At 41.3% G+C, this 25,511-nt stretch overlaps 1 protein-coding gene across 3 annotated transcripts in view; it reads right to left on the bottom strand.

Moving 5' to 3' along the window:
• The window catches only part of LOC131435640 (homeodomain-interacting protein kinase 2), a 232,080-nt gene that overhangs the window by 68,730 nt on the left and 137,839 nt on the right, over nt 1–25,511 (bottom strand). For all 3 annotated transcript variants that reach the window (XM_058603742.1, XM_058603740.1, XM_058603743.1), the window contains one exon: nt 3,287–3,615. In XM_058603742.1, coding sequence (XP_058459725.1) covers nt 3,287–3,615 — 329 coding nt within the window. The remainder of the gene's footprint in view (nt 1–3,286; nt 3,616–25,511) is intronic.

The following is a 25,511-nucleotide window of genomic DNA, read 5'->3' as shown; positions in this document are numbered from 1 at the left end:
CGAAGCCCGGGGGTTGAAGTGATATATGCCACTCAACTCAGTTCGCCGAGATCACAAAATGCCGGTGTGTGGTGCATGTGTAGCGAAAATATGATCCCGATTTTCTCGAAGAAAATAACTGCAAAATTTTATCCGGATCGACCATCCGATTCGGGAGTAACGGGATAATATGTGCAAAAACATGAAAAATCAATTCTCTCAAAACCCATCAATCGATGACGGGATGGATTTAAATGAGTGTCCCAACAGTGCCGTAGCCAGCTTTTGAATTTTATTTGGATCCGACTTTCGATTCCGAAATAACGGGGTAAAACGTTTTGAAAAATGAAAACAATGTGCACACGATTTTCTTGAAAACTGCTGAACCGAATTCCACAATCCTAGGCTAAACTTAGAGATTTGCTTATTTATTTTGACCGGTTTTGCCCATCTCTAGTTCAAATGAACACTTTTACGATCCCACATAATGGTATAAAATTATATCTAGATGCGACTTCCAGTTCCAGAATTACAGGCTAATAAATATACAAAATTCAATTTCAACAGCGCGTTCCGACTTTAAAGAAACGACCAAAAATTCGTTCAACTCTTGAATTGTGCAGATCGTGTTAGTTGAAGGCCAAAAAGACGAATTTCAGGTGTACCGGAATTCCCTGTTCCGAAAGGAACCAAAAATAGTGATCGAAAGCTTTCGAAAAGAAACTTGTACTCAAATGAAGGTTATTGAACTTCATTACGATCCTATTCCGGCTCCAGATGAAGAGTGTTTGAAATGTCAAACCCTTATTTAGAGCGACAATGCAAGACACATCTTTTTTGCCATTTTCTATAGAAAAGTAGTAGATTTGCCGGAAAAAACGACTTTTGATTGGAGCACCGGAGACCTCTTGTTATATACCATTCGACTTAGCTCGATGAAATCGGAAAATGTTTGTTCGTGTGTATGTATGTGTGTGCACCTTTCAAAGATTTTTCTCTCCGCTAAATTTTCTCGGGGACACTTCATGGTTCGGATATATAATCGTACAAGTGGCATAACCGACAAAGCAAGATTTTTTCATATCTGCACAATTATTTCCATATCAAGTTGAAATGTATTATTGCTGATAATGTTGCCGAATAAATGATAAGCGCTGAAGCAGGCTTTTGTGAACTACCCGAAACCACCTGAATGAAATTGCATAAAAAATGAGCCCAAATTTGTGTCAGAAATTGACAATAAAAACCCTTCCTGATCCATCTAGTGGTGTGGTAATGCATTTCTCTCGCCAGCTAAATATTCTCATTAAAACACTTGCAAAAAAAGCCATTTCGCCGAAAGTCGTTTCGCCGAAAGTCGTTTCGCCGAATAGGTCATTTCGCCGAAAGGGTCATTTAGCCGAAAGGGTCATGTCTCCTGTATGTTATGTCTCCTGTATAACTGATGTGGCGTAGCTACATAACCGAAGCCAAGATGGAATCGGCGGCCTCTTGCATGCAAACCTGTAACCGCCTCGTTTGCCCGGTCTACTCAAAGCTAGGTTTTTTTGCTTTAGTTTGAACCAAAACGATGAGGCGTAGCCCCATTCGATATTTTTTCATTTTCACTTAATAACAGGAAAATACCACATACATTTGCTTGGTAGATACACCTATGCAATTGCTTTGTTGCTTAGTAGCTAATAGTCAACAAGTTTTCTTGGGAAATCCGTTCTGAGGTTCATGAATCAATCTTTATTCAAGAAGTACAATTCTAGGTCAACAAAACGGGTGTTAACGCTATCATCTTTCATTGTCTTTTTTTTTTAAATCAATTCTAATTACGATTTTGGACGATTTCAGGATTCGGCCAAAATGGCTTTCGGCGAAATGGCATTCGGTGAAGTGGTCCATTCGGCGAAACGACTTTCGGCGAAATGGCTTTCGGCAAAATGACCCTGATCCGATTTCATCCTCGGCCATTGGCTTTGTGAGCTTATCAAATAACCTAAAAGTAGCGAGTTGAAGACTTTCGAAATCGATTCTTCTATTTCCGAGAAATTTTGTTGCATTGAAAAACACTGGGATTTGTCGGTTACGTCATATTCAACATTGCATCTCTCGAACCGGAAATGTTCGCCATTACCCTTTTAAATTTGATTGATTGAGCTTTCAATTAAGCCTAAGTTTATCGAAATTTTTTGAGTCATCATCGAGAAAATTACACCGAAGAAAAATGTGCGAATATTCCTTTGCTACACTTATATCATTACATGACCGGAACCAGAAGTGAAAGTCATTTGATCTTTGATTTTGGCCCACAACTCAATAGTCGCTTTCAAATGAGCATAGACTTATTACAATCGGCTGAGCCATCTCTGAGGAAATTGAGCGATAAAAAACAGTGCGTTTTGTCGGTTGCGTCACTTATACCATTATATCTCCGGAGCCGGAAGTGCCAGTCATTTGATCGTAGAATTTGATTCACAATTCAAACAGTACCTTTCAAACGAGCCTGGGGTTTAAATTCGCTTTATCCATCTCTGAGAAAATTGAGCTATTTAAAACCAACGCTTCGCTCTACGGCGCTTACCGTGGAACAATCCTCACCAACTACCAAGCAACGAAAGTCGTGGGTTACTAATCGGTCTCGATACACTACAAGTTCGTCGAGATGTTGCACGTGCTTTCTTGATAGCATATCAACGTCCAACTAATCGCTCTTCGCAATCTTGCTCAGATCAAACCTGCGGTTCCGGAGTTACAGGGTGAAGTGTGTTAGAAGTTTCAAATCGTCACTTAGAGTAACGACTCTGAAATACGTAAAAATTCTTCTAAATTTGGCTCAACACTGTTTTATATCGTAGGTTATATTATTTGTTGGCCAAACAAACTTTATTCGTTTTATTCAAGAGTCAATGAAAAGTGTTTTGAAAAATTCCACAGTAATATGAGAAAGACAACACCAGGTGTGTTGAAAAAGGTTTCCATATTCCGCCCGGATTGACGCAAGCCGTGGTTGACTATTTTTACTGGATAATGAATCAGGTTATAAATACAAATTAATTGAACTGGGATCGAAATAGAATAGAATAGCGGAGGGACGGGCAACACGAGTAACAAAGTTTCCAATGGAAATTGGGAATTGTCCAGCCGTTTATCCCATTCTTGCTAGAGCAGAAGGTCATTGAACTGTGTTAAACTCAAGTCCGCGCCGATTTCGCTCAGAAACGGAATTTAAAACACTATCGGTTGTTCGTCCTTTTCAGCAATCCTGCCAATAACTAGACCTCAACCGGCAGGCAAACCGGTAGAACTAATAACTTACCTCATACTGTGCGGAAAGCGAGTACAGCACCTCGTGCTGCACCAGCTGGTAGTCCCCATCGGCGCCACTGCTGGAGCGTTTGCTGGAGGTCTGCGTGTTGGCATGACCTCCTCCCGTAGCCACCTTAGAATGTGCCGTTTTGGTACCGTTGGATGGGGCACCCATAGCCCCCGAGGAAGCCGCAACTATGGTGTCGCTGCCGCCGCTGTCTTTGCGCGTGGTGTTGGTGCAGCTATTGTTATTACTATTGGTGTTGATGGTGGTACTGGTGAGAGTGGCACTGGCCAAAACAACCGTAGCACTTTCTACACAACCACAATCGCACTCAGCTGGAAAGAGAATGAAAGAAAAAAGAATACAAATGAATATCGACCCGATTCGAGAAATGATTGATATTATTTATTTGTAATATACAAATTCATACACACAGCCAAACAGAGCTTCGCAGTTTTATTACGACCGAACCATTTTATTGTCCCTTATCATAATAAAATCGATTAAGGGCCTTCAGTAGGACAGTTCATGCAGAGTTAACTTGCCGAGTTGTTGCTGAATAAATAGTGCTGAGAGATTTCAAAACACAAATTATTTGTACAGCACGCGAAATATTGCAACACTTGAGCCCGACAGATTAAAGGCGAAGCCAACTGTTAGACCTTCACTAGCAATTATCAGTATTCTCCTGAATATATGCAAAACCATTCAAATTTGACTGAATGTTAACGCATCGAAATGAAATTATGTAACTTTTTTTCCAGCTCCAGAGTGAGGGAAAAACTCCGCATTAGCTTCTGTTGGAATGAGGCAATTTGTTCTATTCATGGCTCCAGCCAATAAATCATTATGTTTACAAAGCAAAACCGTTGTACGCTTTTATGATAAATCGGAAAGCGTCGACTGCTCAGCGGCTAAAAATAGACGCCAGCGGAGAAAAGCTCCACAACCTCGACAACCATTTAAAGGAAAACTTGTCGTCAGCCCTCTTCGGGACACCGACCGACCCGAGCGCACCTACGCACTTATAATTCGAGCTTTTTCAATGAAATCCAGAACCTGCAAAATTGCGGATTAAAATTTGTATCTAACTAATGAGGGTGTGGTACTGTGGAAATAAAGTTGAACATCAAATATTAATATCAGTTAGATGTTTTCGTCGTTTTGGGTATGACCTTTTTTCCAAGAAATGATGGGTATTAATGGGAGCTTCTCTTTCTTTTCGAGCGTGGATGGGTTATTTAATATTCTATTTTTATGGCACTATAGAATTTATGTGAAATTATCGAATTGTTCCTGAGATATGGTTGCTCAAAGTGGGATAAATTGTCAAACGATCAGAGCTAATAAAAATCATTTTCAATGACTTAAAACAGATAAAAATGACGAGAAAAAAATGTCACTATCAGCTCCCATTTGCAAATTATGAGAACGAGATCCATGCGCAGCGAACGTTATAAGCAGAACAGTAGTTTCAAAATGGTGTTCTTCCATTCGTTTACTCTTTTAGTCATTTTCGGTTTTCAGTGAAAATCGTATACTGCGCAGTGTCGATATTCAACCGAAGCTTCGAGAATCGATAATGATAGAAAACGATTCACAATTTCTATAAAAGTTTGGTTTCCAATGAATTTCTGGGGTGTAATTATTTCGAATTATCTTATTTTAGACACTTTTTTATAGCCAAACGTCAAAGATTTTCAATGTATCGATGAAAGAATCAGAATTGAGATTCGACTGATTTTCCCTACAGGCGTTATTGTGGTTTCTTTTTGTCGTAGGGAAACGAGTGACGTAGACATTGATACTCTTTTTTGATTCATAAGATACGAAATCGCTTCGTCTCTCTTCGATTGTTTTGAAGGCGATCATTTACGAATGAGTTGGTGAAAAAACAAATACGAGGATGTTGGATTTGATTCTTACATTGAGAATGCGTGACAATTTGAAGCTCGGTGAACGATATCTAACGAACATTTCGAACGATTTTAAAAGAAATGTAAGCTTAGCTCGCGACAAAATCTAGGTACTCTTAAATACCCAACCCAACAGCCTCATTTTCGTTATTTTCACTGTCTCATTCGTAAATGACCGACACCAGAACAAACTAAGAGAGATGAAGCATTTTCGTTTCTCGTTAAAAAAAAATGAGAGAAAATAATTCCCAATGTCACTCTTTCCTCTATGGCAAGACGAAACATAATTAACGTGTTCAGGAAGAGTCAGTAGAATTACAATTCCCATTCTTTCATCGATGTATTAAAAATCTGTGACGCTTGGCTATAAAGAGTGACTAAAAATGATAAATTAAAGCGAAATAATTACACCCCAGAACCTCTTTGGAAACCAAAACAACTACACAGTCGAGCTCCAACAGGTAAAAGTCATTGTGAGACCATTTTCGATTGTCAAAGCTTCGGTTGAATATCGACACTGCATATTATAGGAATTTCACTGAAAACCGCAAATGACTGAAAGGAAAGAACATAATTTTGAAACTACTGTTCCGCTTATGTCAATGACTGGACATGAATCTCGTTCTCATAATTTGCAAGAGCAGCTGAGAGTGACATTTATATCTCGCCATTTTCGTATATTTTGTGTCAATGAAAAAGGACATTTATTAGCCCTGATACGTATATCTTTGGAAACACTTTATCAAAGTGTGAAATATTTCGCAGATGTATATTCATCTAAATAAATGTAAAATCAACTACAAGCTTTTAGATCGAAGATGGCGTCACAAGAAGAACAAGTGCGAAAAGCAATTCTGTGCCGTCTCAATAAAAATCCAGATCTGTCAGTAAGAAAACTTGTAGAAAAAAAATTGATTTTCTTGCATGCACTGTCCATAACGATATTAAATCTTTCGATGCATGTTTGACAACAACCATGAATGCCGGAATGGGAAAAAACGGATCTCAGGAACCACCAGAAGGACGCGAAGGTAAGACAAACTTTCTTGCATACTTCCCAGAACGGGTAAGGTATGCAGTCGTCAAAGTGAAAAATGAACCGAAACGTTATGATAATCAGATTGTGACGGTTAAGACCAGGGCTCGCATGTTGCATCCCGAATATTTGACGAAGTTTACCTGCGTTATAAAGGACGATGAAACTTATGTGCTGGAAGATTTCACGCAGCTTCGCGAGATGTCCTTTTATACTGCTATGCTACGGAACGGCTTAGAGGAACATGTCAGGGTAAAGAAAAACACCAAGTTTCCCTAAAAAATATTTGGTTTGGCAAGCAATATGTGGTCGAGCAAGCCAAAGTTTCATCACTACCGGAACGCTTAACAAAGAACCGTCAGACGCGTACCCCCTATTTAGGCTGTCCGGTTTAACCATGTGTCCGGTCCAGCCACTGTCTCCCCTAAACATTTCTTGAGTTTCAGGGATGGGCCCGAAACCCTCCGTCCCTGTATACGCGCCTGATTACTATTCCTACGTAACCATGACGCTCCCCCGCTATTGTGGCCTGATTTGGCATCTTGTCACTACGCCAAAGATGTTTGGGAATGGTATAAAGCGAATAGAGTCCATGTTGTCAGAAAAAGGCGAGTCCACCTAGCTGCTCGGAGTCCTCCTAACATACCTTATGAATTTTCACCAAAGGCCTTTTCTAACATTTTCAACGTTTCGGAACACTTAAATCCATTTGCAACACAAAATTTGATGCACGCACGTTGTTCTAAATTTTCATTCATTATAAAAATCGCCACACGAAAATTTTTCAACTTCTTTGTATAGACGCCAAACAAAAACTAATCGTACGATATGCGTCAAAATTTGACAGATTGTGTATAAAAGTGTTGCCAACGTTGAGAGAATAAAAGTTTATCGATTGGACAAGCGCGGGAATTTTAAAATGAAAATTCCGGTTCTTTTTTGATCATGAGGTATCGAGCGTTATTGGGCTCTCCTGAAGAGAGAACTCTTTCAATATGAACAAGCTTCAACTGTAGAAAAATTTCGAAAATTTTGGACAAAAGCAGCTAAATTGGTTGCAGAAAAGTCTGCATAGACTCGAATGGCCGGAGTTAACACAAAAATTCGTTGTTTCTTCATGCAGCCTGCGACTGTAATTTATTTTAAGAAGCCTAATAGTGCACCATTAAATGAATAAAATCTGTTTTAATCCACCTAGTGGTGTAATGATACCTTTCTCATATTACTCATACCAACATACATATTGTTGTAGAAGTCTAAAAATAACTGTTCATTGAATATAGCAAGATAACAAATTCTGTTTACCCTGTAGTTACACAACCAGAAGTAGTACCCACAACAAATTCAAGTATGAAACTGTAAGACTTATCTTTCGAATCTATAAGTTTGTGAAAATAGATTTGGCCATCTTGATAAAAAACTGAGAGAGATCCATTTTACAGTTTTTGTCCACTATTTACAATACGTCCGAAACCGGATTCCGAGGGCCGGAATAACCGAAGTTGGTGCGTATGGTAAGTAACAATGAAGATCTACACATCGGAACAGTTTTGAACGTAATTAAAAAAAAATTTATTTAACTATAAGACTTGAACCTAAATTCGTAAAAATCAGTCAAACCATCTTTGAGAAAATAAACTGAATTTCATTTTTGCGAATTAGTACATTATTTTCGGTTCCTCTGAATCGGAAATCGGGTACCAGGATAGCCTGAATTAATAGGCCGTTACTAACGATTAGAATAATTTCGCTTAGTAAATTTTTTACGCTTTTTGCTTTGCCGCTGAGGATATAAAATTTGTAACACTCTTCACCCTGTAATTCCGGTACCGAAAGTCGTATCTGGATGAAATTCTAAAGTTTTGTATGAGATCATAAGGCTTAAGCTTGCGGAAATCGGTCACGCTTCATCTGAAGATCGTAAGTATGTAATCAGAAATTCAAATGTTTAGCCATCTCAGAGAAAAGTTAGTACACAAAAATGTTACATACACACCGACATTTTGTGAACTCAACGAAATGATTTAATTGTTATATGTAACTCGGCCTAGTTTTATGGGATTTTTACCAGTTTTTGACCATTTTTCAAAATTTTCACATATTACCCTGTAACTCCGGAACCGAAAGTCGGATCCAAATGAAATTTAATAGGAGGCTATGGGACCTTAAGACCTTTCATTTGAATCCAAGCTCGGGAAAACCGGTTTAGCCATTTTTAAGAAAAGTGAGTGACTTTTTTTTTCCTTTCTTCGTGCATATAAATACATTCTGTAATTTCGGAACCGGAAGTAGGTTTGGGATAAAATTCAATAGCAGCTTATGGAACCAGAAGACGATTCATTTGAATCTAAAGTTGTGAAAATCGGCTCAGCCATCTCCGAGAAAATTGAGTGAAATTATTTGTTATATACAAAAAAAACATACACACACAGACATTTGCTTAGTTTGTCGAGCTGAATCGAATTGTATATGATGTTCGGCCCTACGGGCTTCGGATAAATGGTCGATTTTCACAGCGATTACATAGCCTTCTACATGAGAAAGGCAAAAATGCATCTTGAATTGAGCTAATAGCAAATTTGTTTATTCCCAATTTTATATGTCCAGATTTTATTGCGAACAAGCCTTATATCGGATTAAAACGTATTAAATTTCAAATGGAACATCGAAATTCATCCCACTATTTTCAACAAATTGGACAAAATAAATGGAAATTTGGTAAATTTTGTAGCAGTTTTTGCAAAAATGGATTTTCCAGAACAAGCAAAATATTTAGTTGTTGATAATAATTAAGATGCTTCAGACTTACTATATTTTAAACTGTCAACCATAACCAAAATGTGTCATATTCATTCTGATTACTAATGGTGCGAAATTTGTAATAATGAATTCAACATCAATCGAATCAATCTTCAGTTCGTACCGAACACTCGACCCGATCGGTTTGTTTCTTTTAGGCTCTCCGCGTGTGGATTGTTTCCAAAGCTCCAAACGGAAGGTCTCTCGCCGATAGGTCATCTTTCCGTGAATTAGTGGCATTTTCACGCAAATTTTAGTGTCAACACCCGAAAAAGTGTAAAAAGTGGCCGCGTTCCATCCCCGAAAACCACTTCAAAGTTCGCGATTAGTGAAACAGCAGTAACACGTGCTCCGGGCAGCCATTGCGCTATTGCTCCGGGGCACGTTCTCAGCCACCCAGAGTGGCCATATTAGAAGTGAAAAGTGACAGGTGGTGTAATAGTGCTGGTGCAACCGCTTAGACGGTATAGTGTCAACCAAACAATACTCGACCAAAGTGGATACGGTCGTGCAATCGTGGTAGTGACGCCGATCAGTAGGCATAGTGAGTGAAAACCCCATACCCGACCACGTGGATGTGGTTAGTGGTGTTGGTGAGCTGCCATCCCTTCTATCGGATACCAGTTGCCATTGTTCCTGTCTCCCCGGCACATGCTGAGTCAACGCCGGGACTGAAAATTAGGAATTCCTAGGCAAGTCCCTATTTTTTATTCCCTCTATAATTTATATTATTATTATTATTATTCTTTTCTCAACATATATTTCCATTGTATTTTGATCCCGAACCCACCTCCTCCCCTTTTTTACACCCTTTCCCACCCCCAACCAACCCATGCCGGGGCCTGACCCCCCCGGTGGAGGCCCGTCCTCCAGGGTTCTACCGCCAAGTCGCTCACTCCCTGGGTTTTTACAATCCGGGGATGAGATCGACAGGCAGACCCTGCTTATGCGAGCCATTGCGCAGGAGGGAGTCCCTGACCCCCGACTGCCGAGCGATCCTTTTATGATCATGCGGAGCGTCCAACGTGCCCTCGGCACAGACCCCCGTAAGGTCCTAACCGCCACCAAAGAAGCTAGAGGAACGAGATACGTCCTCCGTACCACTTCGAGAGCCGCTTATCAAGCCCTACTCCGTATGGAAACACTCGAGAGTGGGCAAGCGGTCGAAATTGTTCCCCACCCAACCCTCAACGTAACCAAGGGCCTTGTCCGAGATCTGGACACGGTGAATGTCGATACGGAGAAACTCCGCGCAGACCTGGCAGAACAGGGAGTCTGCGAAGTCCGGAGGATCACCTCCAGAAGAGACGGCATAGTCGTGAACACCCCTTTACTCGTGCTATCCTTCTCCGGTTCTTACCGACCGGAGCATGTGTATATCGGATTGGTTCGGACCCGGGTAGAGGCCTACTACCCGTCTCCAATGTTATGCTACCAATGTGGAAGGTTTGGGCATGGAAGCAAATTCTGCCCGAACCGGAAGATCTGCTTGACCTGTACCCAAGAGCACGAACTCCCGGAGGGCAGCCCATGCCCAAACCAACCCAAGTGCATTAACTGCGGAGGTGACCACAGCGCGCGCTTCAGGAAATGTGTAAAATATATAGAAGAAACGGAAATCGTAAAAATTAAAACTGACAAAGGAATATCATTTCCTGAAGCGCGCGCCCTCAGGAAGGCCTGCCAGCTCGGGGATTCCTACGCCAGCAAGGTGAGGGAGCGGCTGTCCGGCCAGAACGACGAAAAAGACCGGACCATCTTCCTCCTTCGTGCAGAAATTAGACAACTCCGAGCTGAGCGAGGCAACCCTCCTGATGGTCAGAGCAGCACCCCCAACAACACCCAAGCCCAAGAGATCCAAGATCTAAAAGACGCGCTCCAAAACGCCGCTTTCGAGATGGAGAAGTTGCGGAAAGAAGTCGCTGAACTGCAGGCTAAACAATCAACCCCTCGTTCAACTCGAAGCAAAACCCCACTGGCTAAAAAGATTAGCGACGGCCCCACCCCCGCGAAGGTGGCAGCCGTACTAATCGACAACTTACCCCAAACGCAAACCACAGTTATCGAGCTCCCACACAAAAATAAAAACAAAACTAAAAACAACCCCCAGCAATCCGCAACTTCTCCATCGGTCCAGCCGGCGGAAGAACAAAGAAAGAGCCGAAAAGGCAAAAAATCTAAAAGTAAAAGCCCACCCGGCGTCCGAACCCAAACTTCGAACAACGACACTGAACAGCCCCTATACTCATCTTCCTCTTCTATCGACATGTTCAGCATCTCCAGTGACGAACTCCCCACCCGAGAAGGGATGACGATGGAAATGTCTGAATAAAGCCCCCCTTAAAAAGCGACACACTCCCCCCCTTTCTCACATTATTAAAGCCAACATGCATTACACACTAAAACCCCTTTTCAACCAACCTAAAAGCACAGAACTAGATCTTAGGAACCCCTTACCCAGATCTTTACCAATAACCAGTCTCTTAAGTCCACCATTAAATCCCCCTAACCCCATCCCTACACCACCGGATGACCAGCGGAGCTCCCCCGAGCCCTCCCCTGAGAGCCGGTCGGAGACGAGAGCGGGCCGTCCGCCCAGACAATCACAATCCCCCAACGGACTCGAGCCAGGCACAAAGAAAACTCAATGCGGCCGTTCTCCTGTACCTGCCTCCCCACCAGTTTCGGTGGGCAGTGTGGTCCAGGACGGGAGTTCGGATCACCCCGTCTCCGGGGACACCCAGAGACGACGAATGCGAGAAAAGCGCGGCAGTCCCATCCCCGGTTGCTCTTGGCAGGCGACAGCCTGTTGTAAGAAACACCGGCCCCACTCCTTCGACAGCGGCAACCGCCGAAAGACAAACCCACCCACGGACAGACCCCCTCGCTCGTCCCCACGTCATCTTCTCAACCCAGTCAACAACACAACAGCCGACGGCATGCAGGACCATCTCCCCTCATGCCCCTTTTTAACACCCAGCCCAAACCTTTCTACCCCTCTACCCTTCACCACCTCTTCAATTGATCCATCGTACATCTCTTCCAGGTCCAATGACTGTTCTACTTCGATTGACCCTCAGAACCGATCAACGCAGATTACGCTCGCCCTTCAATGGAACGTAAATGGTCTCTCGAACGCCCTGAGTGATCTCCAACTCCTTGTTTCCACCCTCAACCCAGCCGTGATCGCACTCCAGGAGACCCACATTAGGCAAACCAGAGACGTTGGTCCTTGGCTTTCAAACTGTTACTCCTGGAATGCAGCCACTGGCGATAACATCTATCAGACCATTGGAATTGCCGTGAGAAACGACATTCCATTCAAGGTCTGTAAAATTGATTCCAGTCTCCTCTCGCTGGCCGTAACTATACAGCTTCCAACCCCTTGCACCGTGGTGTCGGTGTACATCCCGAATCAAGTGAAGGGAGTGGGCGGAAAACTGAAGGACCTCCTTCAGAAACTCCCCCCTCCCTTCCTTGTTCTGGGAGATTTTAACGCCCACCACAGCGCATGGGGTTCGGCACGCTGTAGTAAACGTGGAGCGGAAATCTTGCGCGCAGTCGAAGACTGCAACGCCGTTATCCTCAACGACGGGAGTAAGACATTCTTCAGAGGCACTTATACATCGGCACTAGACCTGTCTCTGGCGTCTCGGTCGTTGGTCAGCTCTTGCAGCTGGTCAACATGGACGGACACCGGAAACAGTGACCACCTACCGATATATATTTCCCTGAACAAACGTCCCCCACCCGCGTCGCGGAGGAAAAGATGGATCACCCACAGAGCCAACTGGAAAGACTACGAAGACAACATCGAGGCCCTAGTCCCCCCGGACCGGGAAGCCTCTGTAGAGGTGTTGGAAGACATTATCCTCAGGGCGGCAAAGGCTAACATTCCGAGAACCAGTGGGCACCCACCCAAAAGGGCAGTCCACTGGTGGTCTCCGGATGTGGCAGCTGCAGTGAGTTCCCGTAGGAAGGCACTTAGAGCCTTAAAGAAAACCCCACTAGACCACGTCACACGAGATGCAAAGGCGCAAGAATTTCGCCGCCAACGAAACTCCTCCCGAGAAATCATAGCCAAGGCGAAAGCCGACAGCTGGAAAAGATTTCTCGAGGGCATCTCAGCGGACTCCTCCACAACGGAGTTGTGGAGAAGGGTCAACGCCCTACGCGGTAAGCGAAGGCAAAAAGGATTTTCTCTCGAAGTTAACGGGCTACATACTTCAGACCCGAACGAGATTGCAGAACACCTCGGGCGATACTTTCAATCGCTCTCTGCCGACACTTCACTTCCCAAATCATTCCTTCATATGCGCAGACTTCGAAAATTCCCACCCATAACCATCCAACCCGACCAGAACGAAGTGTGGAACAGACCTTTTTCCGCAGAGGAGCTTAACTTCGCTCTCAATTCCGCAAAAGGAAAATCGACGGGCCCGGACACTATCAATTACGATATGCTCCGGCATCTTCCGCCCTCAGGTCGCATTACACTTCTGAACCTCTTCAACAAGGTATGGTCCTCAGGTAAAATTCCTAACAATTGGAAAACAGCTATCACTGTTCCAATCCCCAAAGGCTGTGCGGGGTCCTTTTCTACCAGCAATTTCCGCCCAATTAGCCTTCTCTCCTGCGTAGGTAAAACAATGGAGAGACTAGTAAACAGACGCCTCGTCAATTTTCTCGAAGAGCGTAATTTACTAGATCAAAGGCAATTTGGATTTCGTCAAGGTAAAGGCACAGGTGCCCACCTCGGGTCACTCTGCGATACTATACTAGACAAAATAAACCAGGGCCTTCACGTCGATGCCCTCTGTATCGACATCGCAAAGGCGTATAACACAGTCAACCGGGATGGAATCCTTCGCCAACTGGTTGACTGGGGTATAAATGGACGAATGGGCACCTTCTTACAAGACTTCCTCCAAGGGAGGAACTTCCAAGTCTGCATCGGTGGATCTCTATCCCAAACATTCGTCGAGAGCAACGGCGTTCCCCAGGGTTCGGTTCTAGCCGTAACCCTCTTCCTAGTGGGAATGAACTCCGTGTTCAGTCGCTTACCAGCTAAAATATATATCTTCGTTTATGCTGACGACATTGTTATTATCAGTGCCGAAAACTCCTCTATAGCAACCAGGAAAGTTACCCAACAAGCAGCCGATGCTATTTTGCGTTGGGCAAACCGGGTGGGATTCAACATTGCCCCAAACAAATGCACCCTCTCACACTTCTGTCGAGGGGGTCATAGGAAAACCGACTCCACAATCAGAATAGGAACAGTCCAAGTACCATTCGTGAAGCACCCCAGAATTCTCGGCATCAACTTCGACCAGAAACTGAACTTCACGCACCACTTTGGTCTAGTCAAAAAAGATTGTGAATCACGTCTTAGACTGATCCGTACTATAAGCACTGGGCACCCGAGATGGAATCGACACCAAGGGCTACTTCTAGCCCAGTCACTGGTATGGAGCCGCTTAACCTACGGGATAGAGGCGACGGCGGTGGGCAGAGAGAATCTAATCAAGATACTCTCACCCACCTACAATAGGGCTGTCAGGATTGCCTCAAACCTACTTCCTAGCACCCCAGCAGTGGCCGCATGCGTCGAAGCTGGTGTATACCCATTCCGCTGGTACTCCGCTTGGATTACATTCCGTCGAGCACTGGGGTGGCTAGAAAGAGCTCACGGAGAGGAAGATTGCCTATTACAGAAACTAGCTGAAAGGTTGTTCAAAAGTTTCACCGGAAGCAACCTACCAAAACTGGCTCGCCTACATCGGGTTTGGAAAAGGCCCTGGTACCAACCAGACCTTCCCAAGACCGACACTTCCCTGGCACTCTCTCTCGGAGCCAAACCCCCTCCAGCAAAAGCTAGAAGCAATTTCCTCCAAATCTGCGCTGACCGGTTTACAGGTATCCCTGCATACTTCACAGACGGGTCTCGAACAGTTTATGGTACCGGAATCGGGGTGTGGGGACCAAACTTCACCCTGCACCGGAGCCTACCCCCGGAAAGCTCGGTATTCTCTGCGGAGGCCGCAGCCATCTTCGCTTGTATTGAGGCTATCCCCACGGGATCCGAAGCCGTGATCTTTTCGGACTCCCTGTCAGTTATCACTGCCTTGGAGGCAGAAAGATGCCGGCACCCGTTCGTCCAGGCGATTCAGGAATACACCAATGACCAAACCACTGTGTGCTGGATCCCTGGGCATTGCGGGATCCCGGGGAACGAAAGAGCTGATGAGCTAGCGGCCATGGGCAGACAGTCACCACGATATATATCGGAGGTCCCAGCCGCAGATCTGATCACCTACTTCCGGGAGAGACTCCAGAAACATCTTGTAAGTCACTGGAGATCTTCTGGAGGATACCTCCCCAAAATCAAGGGGGAGGTGATCCGATGGACTGATCGACCAGATCGGACGGAACAGAGAGCCTTGTCCCGCCTTAGGGTGGGCCACACCCGCCTTACACATGCCCATTGCATCGCTCGTGGCAGCCCTCCCTCCTGCCAACACTGTGGAGTCAGGCTCTCGGTAGAGCACATCCTCACCTACTGTCCCGAATTCCAAAACCTTAGATCCCAATACAACATTAGCTCCTCTATCCGCAACGCTCTCTCCAACGATCCCGTCTCCGAAACTACACTAATCCTTTTCCTTAAAGACGCCCGCCTCCTAAACCAAATTTAGTATCTTCCCCTCCCAACTAAATCCCCCTCAACTACCCCATCCCTCCTCCTCCTCCTTCTCTTTCAGAATCTCGGCGAAGACTCAGCATCCACTGCCCGGACCACCCGGCCGCTGCCGCACACCCAGTCGAGAAACTACACTGCTCCATGGGCCATCCGCGGGGGGGGGGGCGGAATGTCGACCAAGGCCCCCTTATCTTTCAACCACTACACGGACCCCACCTAGATTCAACCTCTACCACCACCGACCACCAGAGCACTGTTTCACTACTATCCGAGGCACGACTCCGCCTTATATCTCCCAGCCACCCCCAAACCCCTACCCCAATCTGATACATACCCGGTGAACGACCATTATTAGGTTAAAACCGGGGGTAAATAAACGATATAATAATAATAATAAGAATCAATCTTTAATACAAAAATATTCAAATTGTAAAACGAAGAACCTATTTTCGGTTGTATTTTTTTGTTTACCTTTTTTGAAAACATGATGTTTGAGACATTTATGGAGCTTATTTGAATTCATCATTTTGTTGAAAGTGACATGGTTTAGTGTTTAAGAGTTATTCGACTTTTTCGATTTTTTGTAAGATAATTGAAACACTAATTTCAATGACTTAAAAAAAATAACACCCTCTAAGATTTCTCTTCAATCTTTCATTATCTTATAACTTTTCAGAAACCGTGTAAGATTCAATTATATCGATCTGGCATCTGATGCCTATTGATATTAGAAGATTGACTAGTTTTTGGTAGCTCATATTAACCCCTTAACGCTCATGGGGAAACATTTTTCCCTTCATGAAAATCGTTATCGATTCTTCAATTATTATTAAATTGATGTTTTTTTACTGAATGTTAAAAAACTTATTTCCAAGGCTTTCTGAACGAATAAAAAAAACTATCAATCTTTATTGCACAATAAAAGTTTGTGCAAGACGACGTATAGAAAATAGAATACATAATAAATGTGTTATGTGCAACTTCCACTTGTGCTAACCAAGTACAAGAAATCGTTCCGTAGAATACCATAAATAACTATTTATTTTACTATTCTGATAATGAAAGGCAATCAAAGCAAAAAGACTCGACTCGACGTTTATATATTTCTGCGGATCATAGGAAAAAATATTTTCCCTGAAATTATAGGAAATTTATGCACCCTGCTAAGTTTTTTTTTTTGGTGATATTCTCTTACTTCATACCCACAGTAGCTAAAATATTGTTGTGTACTGATAATAATAAGCTTGATAACTCCTCGGAAAACAGTTTTCTCGTAAAACTACTCACAAAAATGGTTGAAAAGTGATATTTTAAGATTTTGTGAAAAGTGGTATTTTAAGATCTACGGCAAAGTTGCTTAAAATAAAATTTCTTGTTTCAATTATAGAGGTTTTAACCTTGAGGTCATTCACCTCTTCGGGCCAGAAAAAGCTTCTAACCGTATGTGCGTGGTTGGGAATCAAACCCAGGTGGGCTGCGAGAAAGGCATCGACTTATCCATCACGCTATACCCGTCCCCAAAACAACTGTACTGTGAAGTGCAGTAATTTTTAAATTCTATTACAGAAGTTAGATTTTTGATCCAAATCTAAATTCGAACCACCCTAATGAGCTTTCGCATCAAAAGATGCGTCGGTTGATTGCAAAAAAATTTTGTGAAAAACTTATATTCAATAGCGAAAATATGTTTGTCTCGCTAATTTTTCGTTACGGACCACTGTGCACTGGTAGAAATAGGTACGCATTTCGACCACCACTTATGATCTTATCAAAAGTTATTAAACACGTCTGAATATTTAGGCACTGAAAAAGTTGAAATCGAAATAAGTAACTGCTTGTACAAGTATTGTGAATGATTCATACTGACAAGTGCAGCGAAAAAACTTAGAACTGATACACCGACGGAGGTTACTATTTCATGACATTAGTGGAAAAATAGTAAAGTTTGTTTTCTTTTAATATAGTGGAATTGAATGGAATTTTTCTTTTAAAGCGAAGTGCGGTGAATTTTTCTTTAACTCTTTCCGTTAGAAATGATAAAAGTTTGTGTCACCTAATATATTCTATATTTATTATTTAGGACGTAAGACATTAAGAAGCTCGTGTAGGGAAGATTATGACGAACCTGAGTGTTTCGAATTGGAACGTCGAGAGCTTCGTTCCACTAGATGAAAAGTTACATCAAGATATGTCTGAATCCATAACTGGGCACATAGACATCTTTGGTTTTTACTTCACAGGTTAGAGAAATTATACATTTCATCATTTTTTCAAGTAGAAAATGTGTTAAAATCGACGCAAAAACTCAGTTTCCCTGCAAATTGAAATGGAATCAAATTAAAAAATTCTTTTCGGACACTTCGTGAAAACTAAGAACAAAAAAGACAAAGAATACTACAACAGAAACGGTCGAAGCCGTATCTACAAAACAATTGCTCAAAGAATAACAAAAACGATTGTTGCCATCATTCGCACCCGTTTTCAAGCTATCAATGCACCACCACTGCTTCGCCGAAGATGCCAGTCTCGAACGCACACTGACGTTTGTATATTACGGAACGTTTGCAATCTAAACGGGACGAAGCACGAATCCTTAGCTGCATGCATGAGGAATGCATGCGGTCTCTAACAGACTGCCTCCTGATGCTTGAAATAACTACTGCCGTATGTTGTGTACGCTGGAAATTTCACTTCACTCTTCAAGACGCACGTTCCACATGAAAACATGTGCAAAAATCAAGCGAAGGTGACCATGCAGCTGCCGCAAACCGGTTCCGCCTGGCAACGAAATTTTAAGAGGCCAATTTCGAAAATTTCACCCGAATTCCATCAATCGGCAGATGGAATTCTACACTCTCGTCAGACATGATGTAGTTTGTTGCAGGAACCTCGATTCCTTCACAGTAGCACACAAAATAAACGCTATATACTTCAATGGCTCAAGGATTGAGAAATTTTCCTACGGTATTATTCATCAAACAACAGCAACCTCCAAAGACACCGAAGCAGATAGACGGTTCTAATTTGTCGGAACTTACTATCAGATGAACCACAACCAGTTGGCAGCAGAGCAAACGCAGTTTATATTTAGCTGAAAACCTACGCTGCAAGTAATCACGGACAGAGAGTGCACCAGCAACAAAAACATGCACTCGAAACGTTTTGTCCAGCATAAGCATAAGAACTTGCTTGGTCAGTACACAAACTGACCAAGCGCGTGTAAGTTGAAAATTTGCGACCAAAAATATGAGTCTCGATGAACTTTCCTGTTCACATTTTCACTAATTTAGCTACCACAAGTGATATCAACGAAGGACTAGGGCACACCGGAGGAATCATAACACATTAGACAATATTGTGCTTTGTCCAGTCATCATGCGATTCTGACTGTTTCGCACTGAGAGGAAAAAAATGGTATATAAATTGTACTGTTGAATTTATGCAGTAGAATTTCATACACTTTCTATACATTAGGCTACATTTGCATTGTAGAAGAAAATTAATTTTACTATATCGATTTTAATTGGTTCTTTTCGGCAAGCATTAACTGAGAGAGACGAAAGATATGAAATGAAAAAACGGATAGGTATTCTAGATTGAATCAGTTATAAATTTAGAACGGAAAAGCTAGCCTAGGCAGGCTCTTATAGGCATGATCAGAAGAAAGAAATGAATTCCATTTTACCTTCTACTTGAGGGGGTCGAACACTAAATTCGAGTCCCCAAGTATGGTCGTGTAACAAGTGTAGTTCTTCACCACACTATGCTACTGACACTGCCACTTCGCGCGTCAACATAATCCGCTGAGCAGACGTTAAGATAATACTTTTTAAAACACACTTATTTACACCGAAGAACAATGTCTTTCCTGACATGTCGAAAGAATTGGCACTTTCCCAAAATCCTAGAGCGACTACACTCTATTAGCGGTCAGTACGCTGACAAATTGTTTGGTTCTTTTGGCACATCAGAAAAGACATTGCACTTTGGTGTGCAAATAAGTGTTTTACAAAAAGCATCAACTTTGCGTCTGCTTAGCAAATTATACCCAAACCTCCATTTACGTACTAATCGGGACTTCGTAAATCGAATTATGACGTAAAAAAAGTATGCGTTATTTGGAATTTTCAACTTAAATAAAGTTTTCCCTATGTATGTTCATTATTAGATATGTATAATATAATGGATAACTATGGAACAAAAATTATTAGTATTTGTAGGAAAAGGATGTTCTAGAACGCATCAATTTCCAAGATGGCGATTTCCGGTTTATTAATATTCCTTGAAAACCTTCACAATATGGGTCTTTTTGGAACGGGTTGGATGAGTAGATGTCGGAAAACGATGTTTGAGATGGTTCTGAGTTCCAAGATGGCGACTTTCGGTTTATTGATATTTCCCTAAAAAACCCTTACAATATGGATATTTTCGGAACGGGTTTGATAAGTACATGTTGGAAAACGATATTTGAGGTGGTTCTGAATTCCAAGATGGCGACTTCCGGTTTATTGATATTCCTTGAAAACCTTTACAATATGTGTCGATATTACTCGAACTGTTCGAATACCTTCACAATATGCATATTTTTGAAACGGTTTTCATGAGTAGGCATTTACATTTTTGAGTCTTTAGTGTAATATCTGCGGCAGATTTAAATTATAGCCGGGTTTAGCAAAAAAAAAATACCAGTCAAATAAGATTAACAAGACTGTTGAAACTGCTGAACAAGTACCCTAAATAAAGCGAAATTCTACATTTAAGGAACTAAAGCAGAATTCAGAACCGCCTTAAACATCGTTTCCGACATCTACTCATCGAACCCGTTATTGTAGGGGTTTTGAGGAATATTGTAAGGGGTTTTGAGGAATGCCAATATATTGTAGGTCGCCATCTTGGGATTCAGAAACACCTCAAACATCGTTTTTCAACATGTACTCATCAAACCCGTTCCGAAAATACGACTGTTGTAGTAGTTTCATTGGAATGTAAACGAGCCGGAAATGATTTTCCTTGTACGCAAAAACCTCTTTTTACGAAGTTGGTTCGTAAAAAGAGTTTACGTTATTTGGGATTTGGTTCGTAGAAAAAGATTACGTTATTTGAGATTTTGTTCGTAAAAAGAGTTACGTAAAAAGAAGAACGTAACGTGAAAAAAGTTAACGTAAATGAAAGTTTCAATGTATGTTGCATTAACTAAAACAAAAATATGACGGCAAGTTCAACGTAAACGTACAAATTAGTGAAGAAAGTCATGCACACTAAGCACAAACCGTGATAATGTTATTTAATACACTAATAATTATGTTAGGAGTACAAATTAGTTCGTTCCGTTTTCAAAAGATGGCTCTGACTGTTATGAATATTGATCAGTAACAGCTGATATCGATAGTTTCAAGAAGTTGGACATCTGTCATTAATATTCAGTTCATATTGCATCGAGTTATTTTTCACTGGTTTAATTATAAGCAGTTTTGTGTTAACTAAGCAGCATATGCGGGAAGTTTTAATTTTCTGTTTTAATTGGAAGAAAAGTGCAACTGAAGTGTACCATATGCTTGTGGATCTTTATGGTGATAATGCTCCAACTAAAAGGATTTTTTGCATTAAATTGTTACTAGGGATGAAATATTAATATTTTATGATGACCCTAAGAAGAAGAAATATTACGTTATTCCCGGTCAATTGTTGTCATTGACCTCAACATCCACACCAAAGCCGAATATTTATGGTTCGATGGTCATGTTATGCATCTAGTGAAACAAAAAGGGTGTTGTGTACTGTGAGCTGCTAAAACCAGGCGATACTAAAAAAGGCGATCGGTTTTAGCTGCAATTAATGCGACTGAGCCTTACATTACAAGAAAAACAGCCGGAATACAAGCAAAGACATGATAGAGTTATTTTTCTGCATGACAACGCTCGGCCTCATGAGACAAAAGTCGTGAAAAAATATTTGGAAACGTTTAAAAGAGACATTTTGCCGCACCTGCCGTATTCTCCTGACATTGCTCCTTCTGATTACTGGTTGCTACGACAGATGCAGCACGATCTGGCAGGTCATCAGTTTACTTCATTCGCAAAAATCGAAAATTGGCTTCAAACTAGGATCACCTCGAAAGACGAGATATGTTTTCGAGATGGAATTTGCCTGCAAGGTTTTCGAGATGGAATACATTTTTCACCCCAAAAAAACGGACCAAATTAATTTGTACTCCCAATAGTTCTATTCACGTCTCGCCTTCGGCTCATCAGCACATTAGCAGTTCAAATTGAGCAACGATAGCCACCTAACAGTTCAATTTAAACCGCTTTCGTATGTCTCGAACGCAATCAATTAATGACTGACTGATTGTCGCAGAATGTGAACATTTTGAGTTCTTTTTTGTGTTTACAATTCAAATCGTATATCTTGCATATTCAAGTAAAAAACAAAGAAAAACGATTTCATCGAATTATACTCCAGCCCAATGAACATTATTTGTGTTCATGCTAATCGATCGATCTATATTCCCCGAGTCATACTCAGCGGGAACCACCAGAAGATGTTGCGGCGGTGGTGGTTCCAGAGAAAACATCCAATTTCAATGCTACCGATTCCAACCGACGCTGCTAATTGTCTTCACTGCAACGAATTCATTGAGCAGGAAGAAGCACAAATTGCGCAGAAACTTTCGTCAATGGCAAATGAAACAAAGACAAGAAAAAAGTTGATGACAAAAACACTTCCCAGAACATGGCACCAGTGATGACCGGTGACAGGCGTGATAATTAGTAACTGCTGCTGCTGCTGCTAAGTTTTTGGACGAGCGCGTCAATCAAACTACATACATAAATTAATCTCAATATCACGATCCAAGAAAGTGGACCGGATGACCGACCGGTGGTGTCGGTGGAGCGGTGATTGTGGTCGGAAAGGAGCGAAAATAAAAAGCTATAGGCAAAATAACAACAGGTAAAATAAATAAAAACTACAACCGAAGGTAAAAATGTTCCACCGTCGGAGATAGCCAACTTCAGGAGCGCCCTACATACGCACGGACTTCTACCAGAGACAGTTTATTCGCACAGACCCGCATATGGAGTGTGTGGTTATTTTATGATAAAATCGTAAAAAATATACGAAAGATGGGTTGGGTTCCAGGCGTCACCTGCTGCTTTCTAGATAATTGCAGGGTACCGAAATGATCAATCGCAAAATAGAAGGAAGAGGAAGTAAAATTTTACCACGATCGAAAAAGGGGAAAATATCATTCAGAAACCGGAATATGGATGGTTCGAGTTATTTGTGCTATAAAACCGCCATCGAGTAGAATAAGAAAGAAAACCTCTTCGTAAACCACCTAGTGCTAACTTTCTCTTGCCATTCAATTAGTCTCATAATAACATTTTTTATCATAGTGCTAATTTTGACACAAATTTTACTACACAGATAAAGTTTATGAAATTTGCAAGTTCACGAATCAAATCAATCGTAAAAATGTATGATTTTAAATGCTTGAAAATTTTGGTCTCAGAAGACATGAATTTACACGACCTTATATAAGTTAAAACTTATTCGTGTCCATTCAGAATGTTTCTAGTAATTCACAAGAGCGCATTTTAACGTTTCCATCACTTATTTGGTAACATTCGAAGAGTCGAAAGTATCAGCAATTCGAGTTTGAGAACCTATTCTCAGAGAAAATTAAATGCAGATAGGAAAAAATGGGACATGTCGGTTACGTCACTTATACGATTATATCGTCGAAACCAAAAGAGTTCGCCATGAAAATTATGTAGGTTCCTGACAGCAGCTTCCAGAAACCATCATAAGATTTTCAATTCAGGTATCTCTGAGAAAATATAAAGTTTTGAAAAAAAAACTGGGATTAATCGGTTACGTCATTTATAAAATTACATTCTCCGAACCGGAAATGGTCGCCAAAACACTTCCGAACTTGATCGAAGTAGTTTTTGAATTAGGCTCATAGTAGTTTCTGAACAAGCCTAACGTTATCGAAATATGTTGTGCCATCTCCGACAAAATTTAGCTGATAGAAAAAAATGTGTTTTGTCTTTTAACCCACTTTTACCATTATTTCTCCGCCATTTGATCTCGAAACTTGATTAACGATTTTTTCTCCCCCAGATGAACAAAACAAGTATGAACGCGTTTTGAAAGAAAAAAAATGATCTGCTTCTTTCGTTTCCTTGAAGCTCCTCAGCAATTCAAGAGTAAGTATTGATAATTTACATTATTATTGAAAACTGCATAACATTAGGTTTTCTATACAAAACGCAAGGTTGTTAGGACAGAACTGATGGAGCACCGAATCATTGGATAATATTAAAATTACTATACCACCAGGGTTATTCATATCATTTATTCATACCCGCCTTCAACCTTCTGGTCGTTCGTCGGATGTACCAGGGTGAATATTTCGATCGTCCCACGACAAAATTACCTAACTAAAATTGAGAGCCTCGGTTTGTTCACGTTCTCTTTCGATTATTACGGAGCCACTGTAGAAAAAAGAAGAGAAGGACTCTTTTGGTGAATTATTTTGGGATCCAAACTATGGAGTAACCCGAATTTTGTATAAAGCTCTTTTTAATATGTATATTTAAGTACAAAAAAAATGAATTATGTTGCCAAAAGAATTATGTTGCTTAAAACTACAAAACAATATAATTAAGTGCCTTTAGGGGTTACACCACTGTAGAACAAAAGAGAAGGACTTTTTTTCGGAATTATTTCGGGATCCAAAAAAATGGAGTAATCCGAATTTTGTATAAAGCACTTTTTAATATGTATATTTAAGTACAAAAAAATGATCAGTTCTAAAAATTGAAAAACAAAATGGCGGCTTGGCGGCATTTCCGCGAAAGTGCTGCATTTTGACGGCCGGAAACATAAGTCAAGTAAATCTTGACCAATCGATTCAAAAATTTTACAGAATATTCTCGATAGTTATCTTGATTTTCTGTAAAATGGCAGCCCTTTGAAAATAAAACCGCATTTTTTCATCACAAAATTGTTCAAAAACGAATATTCACAATTTTCTAAAACTTTACGTACCTCTGTGGACATAACCATTGAGAATATTCTGTAAAATTTTTGAATCGATTGGTCAAGATTTACTTGACTTATGTTTCCGGCCGTCAAAATGCAGCACTTTCGCGGAAATGCCGCCAAGCCGCCATTTTGTTTTTCAATTTTTAAAACTGATCATTTTTTTGTACTTAAATATACATATTAAAAAGTGCTTTATACAAAATTCGGATTACTCCATTTTTTTAGATCCCGAAATAATTCTGAAAAAAAGTCTTTCTCTGTTTTTTCTGCAGTGGTGTAACCCCTTAAGGCATTTAATTATATTGTTTTGTAGTTTTAAGCAACATAATTCATTTGGCACTATTTCAATAAAATGTTGTGTTGTGTTTCATTGTGTGGAACCCAAAGTTAGCTATTACTTAGTTATTACTGATTCTTCAAAAATGAGCCATAAATGAAAACGCGGTGAGCGACACTTAAGTGTTCCATGATAGAAAATTACTAAACGAAAATAAACCTTCATTCTTCTACTTTCCGATTCCGTATTCGGTTTCTCCCTCCCTTGTTTGGTTCCAGTGTAACATGAGAACAAAATGTGTCAGGTTCCTTTGCGCAACCCTGAACCACTTCACACCAGCAGCAATTTTTGAACGTTGAAAGGCAGGGAGGAGAAATAATGATATAAGGTAACCGACAAAATGCTTTTCTTTCTCTCCGCTCAATTTTACCGGAGATGCTTGAACC

Source organism: Malaya genurostris, chromosome 3 (assembly GCF_030247185.1).
Source record: "Malaya genurostris strain Urasoe2022 chromosome 3, Malgen_1.1, whole genome shotgun sequence".
In the NCBI taxonomy this organism is placed as follows: Eukaryota; Metazoa; Arthropoda; class Insecta; order Diptera; family Culicidae; genus Malaya; species Malaya genurostris.
The sequence above is the reverse complement of the archived record's forward strand: the minus strand, read 5'-3'. Positions and strand labels throughout refer to the sequence as shown.